The following is a 7,811-nucleotide window of genomic DNA, read 5'->3' as shown; positions in this document are numbered from 1 at the left end:
TCGTACGGGTACTACCCTTGCAAGCGGCATTCAAGGTACACTAACCCAGTACATGCAATTTTCTTCTTCCAGTTCACAAATTGGCAGAAAAAGTAAGTGCGTTACAAAAATGCAGTATTTGCAAAACGTTTAATGCAGATAATAACGCGAACGACTCTAACTTCTTCACGCAATGTGTATGAGGGCTGAGTCATTTTTGCCATAAAGTGTTATTAAATATTTTGTAATCAAATATTTATATGTTGTCAGGCCTTCATGATAATGAATTCGTAAGCGCGTGTATTCCTTTGGCGAACTGAACCACACCCAACAATACATGTGTATTCCAGAAATTCAATTTAAGGAATGCGCACAGGAGCATTGTGCTATTCGCAGAATAACAGCTCGACGCATACAGACCAAGACGAAATCATATTCGCGACGCGGCCAGATTAGCCACTGAGAACGCGCAATGTGCCGTCTTGCGAAGTCTACTTTTTGTGCGAGGATGCCCTTCGTGACTGGACATTCATATAGGCCAACTGCCTTACAGTAAATTTAAGTTCTTTATAGTTTGGATAGTATTTCGTATCCCGACTATAAAGGGTCTTTCAATTTAGTTGAACCAATTTTTTAAAAATTGCCTTTGGCAGACAGCACAATGTAATCCTTGATCTAAAGCACTCGATGAAGCGGCCATTACTTCCACGAGAAATAAAATCGCCTAATTGAATAATTAACATACATACGCTAATTAACTTGTTAATTAATTATGTTACGGCACACCTTTGAATCTATGAATTATGGCCGCTGAGTTCGCGAGGCGTATCCACTTGGAACGAATTCTCAGGACTGAACTAGTTTTGAGATATTTGTATCGAGCGTAATGCACACCGTGATCACCACACGAAGAAGCGTTTATTGAAGACACGGGAACGCATATATAGCCGCGCTTGCGCACAGCGTTGCTCTCCTTGTTCGCCCAGTGTTGCTGCCTTGGCTGGCCGTTGCATCCTCCTTTCTTTGAAGAAGGAAAACACTGAAAACACAGATAGGACTGAAAGCATTGAAAGCACTGAAAGCACTGAAAGCACTCAACATCGATGCGTAGCAGTCGACACTCCTAGGCTGTTTCAGTCTGCTGGAACCCGTGCGTGTAGGCCAGGCGGTCTGGGGGTCTTCGCGGTCTGGTAGATCGTCGCAGTGAATCTGCAATTTTGGGCACTCCTGGTGCGCCTGCTGGTGGTCGGTCCTGTGTGGCCTGCGGAGGTTCTTGCCTCTGCTGTGTGACAGCGCTCGGAGATGAATCAGGGGCGTCGTCGCAGTCGTCCGCCTGGTAATGGATGGTTCGATAGAACGCTTCTGGTGTTTTGCGAAGGTGCTGTCTATTTCGACGGAAAATCCGGCCATCCTCAGTCAGAACGGTGTACGATCTCGGGGCCACGAGATCTTGGACTTGCGCTTTGATATCCCATCTACCATTTCGGAGGATTCGGACGACGTCTCCCTTCTGTAGCGGAGGTAGTGGTCTTCCTGAGGTCCTTGCCTGAACATGTTTTTGAACGAGACCTGAGGATGACGCTGAAAAATTTGGAAGTAGCGTTCTTAGACTTCGTCCCATTAGCAGTTCCGATGGTGAACGGCCATCTTCGAGAGGACACACCCTGTAGTTGAGAAGGCCCAAATAGAAGTCCTCTTTCTTGGTCTCAGTCTTGCCCAGAAGCCGCTTGACCACTTGTACGCCCTTCTCGGCGAGCCCATTGGACCTGGGAAAACGTGGACTTGAAATCGTATGCACAAAGTCATAACGAGCCGCAAAATCTTTAAACTCTTTTGACGCAAACTGCGGGCCGCCATCACTGCAAACTTCTAGTGGTATTCCATGCCTTGCAAAGATCTGACGTAGTTTATGAATGACAGTTGTTGCAGAGGTCTCCTTCAGGTGCTCGACTTCTGGAAAATTAGAGTAGGCATCATAGACAACCAAAAAATGCTTTCCGGCGTGTTGAAAAAGATCTGTACCAACTCTGGCCCATGGCATGTCTGAAACGCTGCGCTGGCACAGGGGCTCGTCAGGCTGTCGATAAGCAAACTTCTTGCAAACGTCACACCTGTCAATGAACTGAGCAATATCTGTTGACATTCCTGGCCAATACATCAACTTGCGAGCCCTCGATTTGCATTTTCATAAGCCGAGATGCCCTTGGTGCACTCGTCGCAGCATCTCTGTTCGCATGCTTGCAGGCACGACTACTTTGGTTCCCTTGAGGAGTACTCCGTTGACTACAGAAAGTTCTTGTGTGAAGGACTTTAGTTCACCTTCTATAGGCATTGATGACTGCAGCCTGGAGATGACGTCTTGCGCCGTTGCATCACTGGCAGTTGCTACCTGCAGACGGGATAGGGTGGCTGGTCCGACGACGGCAGTCAGGGCGCCCACGGCATGAACTTCAACGTCCGTTGTGCCTTTTTCTGGTTGTTCCCGTGATGGGATTCGTGACAATGTGTCAGCAACAACCAATTTGCTGCCTGGAACATACTGCAACTCAAACTCGTACTTGAGCAGTCGAAGAAATAGTCGTTGCAGACGCGGTGGCATGTCGCCTATTTCCTTCTTTGAAATTGCCAATAATGGGTTGTGGTCGGTTTCGATAACGATATGTCTTCCTATGACATAATCATTGAACTTTTCACAGCCGAATGTTATGCCCAGGGCCTCTTTTTCTATTTGGGCGTACCTTCGCTCGGTTTCTGTGAGTGCCCGCGACGCGTAGCCTACCGGGCGCCAGTCTCCTCCATGTTGTTGGAAAAGCACTGCTCCGAGTGCAAATGCTGACGCATCCGTCGACAGTTTTGTGGGAAGCTCGGGATTAAAGATAGCCAGGACGGGCGCTTCCGTCAGCATCATCTTGAGCTGCGCCCACTCACGCTCGTGAACATGCGTCCATTCGAAAACTGTGTCCTTTTTAATCAGGCTGCGCAAGGCCTCAGTATGGGCTGACAACAGTGGCAAGTACTTGCCGAAATAGTTCACGGTACCAAGCAAGCGTTGAACGTCTTTCTTGGTCGTTGGCGGAGGGTGGTTTAAAACGCACTTTATCAGGTCGGGATCGGGCTCAATACCTTTGGAACTAATCTTATCACCCAAGAAGCTGATTTCAGTGCGTCCGAAAATGCACTTTTCTGCATTCAAAGTTAGGCCCTCTGCCTGTGCCCTTTCCAGCGCTTTGAACAGGCGTTCATCATGTTCCTTTTGCGTAGAACCCCACACTAGCACATCGTCAATGTACACACGTGTTCCCGGGAGGTCGTCAAATATCTGGCTCATTGTACGCTGGAAAACTTCGGGTGCAGATGCAATACCGAACGGCAGTCTGAGATACCGATACCGGCCAAACGGCGAACTGAATGTGCAGATTTCTGATGCCTTTTTGTCGAGAGGAATTTGATGAAAACCACTGTTGGCATCGAGTCTGCTGAAATACTTTGCATGCGCTAGATCCCCTTCGATTTCTTCCCGACATGGCAACTGAAAGTGCTCTCTCTTCACCGCCCTATTAATTGCTCGCAGGTCCATGCATACTCTTAAGTCCCCATTTTTCTTCCTCACGATAACCAGGGGACTTACCCAGTCTGATGGTTCTTCCACCTTCTCGATGATGTTTGCAGCATTCATCCGGTCAAGTTCTTTCTTAAGTGGCTTCTTGAGGGCGAAAGGTACACGCCGGGTTGGCTGTACCACAGGGACAGCGTCCTCTCGAAGCACCATTTTGTACTCGCACCGCGTCCTGCCAATACCAGTGAATAACCTCGGGAATGCCGGCTTTAGGCTTCCATATGCCTCGCTGCTGTCCACCGCGTTCACTCTGTTGACCAGACCAAGTTGCTCACTTGCCCCGAGGCCCAGAATGGCTTGCTTCTTCTTTACTATGAAGAACTCAAGTAGCACACGCCGTTTGTCTAACTGCACGGCGAGGCGAACCTTGCCACTGTGTGGTATTTCGCCACCCCCATAATGGCGCAGGATGCTCCTCGTGGGGTACGGCTGCTGCTTAGTTCCGAGCCTTTTGAACAGCGAACGCGGCAACAAGTTAGCCTGCGCTCCCGTATCGACCTTCAGCTGCACATCAGTTCCTTCAATGTTCGTTGTTATAATCCAGTCGCGACTTTCGGGGCCACGCTTACTTTCCGTCGTGCTGATCTCCAGAACGTCGAAGTCACTGTCACTCTCCGCTCCTTCGAACACGTCATCAACGGCTGCTCGCTTGCTTGTACAGCAGGCGGCGAAGTGATTAGGCTTCGTGCACTTGTTGCATGTCTTGCCGAACGCCGGACACTTCCTTGGCGCGTGCGAGAAGTTGCAGTACCGGCATTTTTGGCGTCCGCGTTTCGCTTGCGTTCGTGAAACAGGTTCAATCTTGTTTTCCTCCATCCACGCCCTATTTTGCGATTCGGCAAGTTCCTCAGCTTTGCAGCATTCTACTGCTGTAACCAGCGTCAGGTCTTTCTTTCGAAGAAGTTTTTCTCGCAGGGAAGTGCTGCAAATGCCATACACGATTTGGTCCCGCAGCATGGAATCTCGCAAATCCCCAAAGTTGCACGTTCTTGCTTTTAGTTGCAGATCCCGAAAGAACTGTTCAAATGGCTCTCCGTGTGCCTGACGACGCGAGCGGAACACATAGCGTTCGTAAGTCTCATTACGCTTAGGCAAGCAGTAGTTTTCAAACGCTTTAACCAACGCGTCGTAGTCATTAGCTTCCTCCGGTGATAGGTTCAGGGTATTAAACACGTCAATAGCTTCTTGACCCGCAACATGCAAAAAAATTGCAGCTTTCTGCTCCTTACTGCGTGGCTTCGTGGGCTCCGTTGCTATCAGGTACAGCTCGATGCGTTGCTTGAATGTCTGCCAGGACGCCGCTGCGTTGTCGCCCACTTGCAGTGGCTCAGGCGGGGGTAGGTCGGTCATGGTCCGTGAGCGAGCTACACTTCTGACACCATGTATCGAGCGTAATGCACACCGTGATCACCACACGAAGAAGCGTTTATTGAAGACACGGGAACGCATATATAGCCGCGCTTGCGCACAGCGTTGCTCTCCTTGTTCGCCCAGTGTTGCTGCCTTGGCTGGCCGTTGCAATATTAATTTGAATATTGTCCGACGAAATACATGGGCGGTCTAGTTACCTTGTGCTTCAATGCTTAGAACAGTGTTTTCCTCAAAAAATTAAATGGCACGCCCATGCATTTCGTCGGACACATTGAAAATTAATATCTCGAAACTGGTTCAGTCCTGAGAATTTGTTCCAAGTGGATACGCCTTGCGAACTCAGCGGCTATAATTCGTAGATTGTAAGATGTGCCGTAATTAAATAATGAAAAAAGTTAATTAGCGTAATTATTTTAATTAATATCATTAAGTGTTTTGATTTCTCTGGAAGTAAACACCGCCTCATCGAGAAGTTTAGATTAAGGATTATAATAATGCTCTGCGCCGCACAGCAATTTAAAAAAATTTGTCGCAGCTAAAATGAAACACCATATTACACTATTTTCGGGGAGTAGTTTGCTCTAGAGGAACGCCATGGTGCCTACGGCAGCAGGCCGCACGTAGCAACAGGCGGGAAGCTAACGAATGCGAAACCATTAAAGCTTCTGCTCTTCTACGGTGCGATCAGCTGTCGGAAATGCTACTGGATGATCGCGAATTGATTATGTTCCATTCATGTTGCAAAATGTGGACTTGTAGAGGGGAGACGTGAGCAATAGTTGGCAGCAAAAAGTTGTGATTGGCATATTTAGGAATGGAATGAATCTCTGTGACCTAGTATATGGACCGCTGCTACACGAAGACGTCCTTTGATGCTGGCCCTTCGCTATGCACGGCTGTCTTCAAGGCAAAAAAAAAAAAATCAGTCATGCGTCTGCGTTATGTCGCTAACATAAAAATAAGATTTTTTAAATTTTTTTTATTTATAATACCCTCAGGGCCAAAGGCATTACAGAGGGGAGTGGTACAAAAGCAAGTGTGGTACATTGGAAGTAAACAAAATGCAGTGATTAATATGAACAAAACACATTGCTAGAATACAACAGGTTTCAATAGATTGTTAGCTGCTGTCTCACAAAAAATAAATTCCTGGTTATACAATGTTAGCTAAGGTTTCACGAAAAAGGCTGTTATCAGTAATATTTACAATATCAGAGGAAAGGTGGTTCCAACCTATACATGTTCGAGGGAAATAAGACTGGGAAAACTGCTTTGTGTTACATAAATAGGTACCGACTTTATGACAATGATCAATACGGTGTGATACATAATGGGGTCTGGTAAAGAAATGCGTGTGCAGTGTATGATGATGATAAAGCCTATGAAAGAGCACTAGACGTGCCATTCTACGTCGAACAGACAACAAGGGAAGACTATGATTAGATTTCATGGAAGAAATGCTCGCAGTTCTATTATAATTACAAAAGATAAATCGAACTGAGTTATTTTGGACAAGTTCTAAGTGCGTTTTCAGGTTATCCTGGCAGGGATCCCATACAGAAGTAGCATATTCTAATTTAGGACGTATTAGCGTTTTATAGAGTACATGTTTTAGGTTAGATGGTGAGCTAGAGAAGTTACGGCGTAAGTAACCTAACATGCGGTTAGCGTTGTTAATAACGTATTCGCTGTGAATTGCCCATGACAGATTTGTAGTTATATGGACACCTAAGTACTTGTAAGAGTTGACTGTTTCTAAAGGAACGTTGTTTAATTAGTAAGTGGCTTGTTGGCGAAAAACACGGGAAACACGTAGCACTTTACATTTGTTAGTATTTAGTTCCATTAACCACGAGTCACACCATTTAGATATTGCATTAAGATCATGTTGCAACTTGTTAATGTCGGTTTCATTGGTTATTTCGCGAAAAATAACACAATCGTCCGCGAATAAGTGTACGTTAGAGGATAGTGTCGCAGGAAGGTCGTTAATATAGATGAGAAAAGGGAGAGGGCCCAGAACTGAACCTTGGGGAACCCCAGAATGTACATCACTGAAAGAAGAATTAAAACCATTAGCTGTAACAAATTGAGTGCGATTTGTTAGAAAACACTTAATCCACTTGAGAAGGTTAGGATGTAGATTTAGTTTATTTAATTTGTACAAGAGAAGTCTGTGGGAAACCTTGTCAAATGCTTTAGAGAAATCTAAAAAAATACAATCGGCAAAAGAGGAACGATCCAAAATTTGATGTAGCTCGTGACTGAATCAAACCAGTTGTGTTTCGCATGAAAATGTTTTGCGAAAGCCGTGTTGAGCTGGGGTGAAGAATGAATTATACTCGAGAAAATTAACAAGGTTAGAAAAAATGATATGTTCTAGTAGTTTACAACACGTACTTGTTAACGAAATGGGACGGTAGTTATTTGGTGATCGTTTGTTACCTGACTTATGTAGAGGGACCACCTTCCCGACCGCCCATTCTTTAGGTAGTGTTGACGTATCTAGGGACTACTGAAAAAGCTTTGTAAGAATAAGTGAACTAACAACATTAGTACTTTTCAAGAATTTTGTGTTAATTGAATCATAGCCGGGAGAAGAATTAATAACGAGAGAATTTATCAGTTTTAGGACACCAGACATTTAAACATTAATTGGAGGCATTCGTATATAGTCATATTCACGTGTGACAGGCAGAATACTTTTACACTTGGTGGAAAAGTTTTTGACAGAGGTTTCGTTTAGGAGACCAGCACACTGGTCAGGTGGAAGATGGGAACCTGAAGGGTCATCCAAGGCGATGTGTTCACTAGATGGTGGATTGATAGTTCTCCAAAATTTTTT

At 45.7% G+C, this 7,811-nt stretch overlaps 1 protein-coding gene across 1 annotated transcript; it reads right to left on the bottom strand.

The window, feature by feature from the left end:
* Window positions 1-3,547: 3,547 nt before the first annotated feature.
* LOC125939832 (uncharacterized) lies at window positions 3,548-5,081 on the bottom strand (the record flags this gene model as incomplete). Its single annotated transcript, XM_049655293.1, has 1 exon — window positions 3,548-5,081. A coding segment is annotated over exon 1 (1,398 nt), but the record flags the coding sequence as incomplete, so codon positions are not given.
* Between the last annotated feature and the right edge of the window lie 2,730 nt (window positions 5,082-7,811).

This window comes from Dermacentor silvarum, chromosome 9 (genome assembly GCF_013339745.2).
Source record: "Dermacentor silvarum isolate Dsil-2018 chromosome 9, BIME_Dsil_1.4, whole genome shotgun sequence".
NCBI lineage: Eukaryota > Metazoa > Arthropoda > Arachnida > Ixodida > Ixodidae > Dermacentor > Dermacentor silvarum.
Note: the sequence above shows the minus strand (reverse complement) of the source record. Positions and strands in the feature narration are given on the sequence as shown.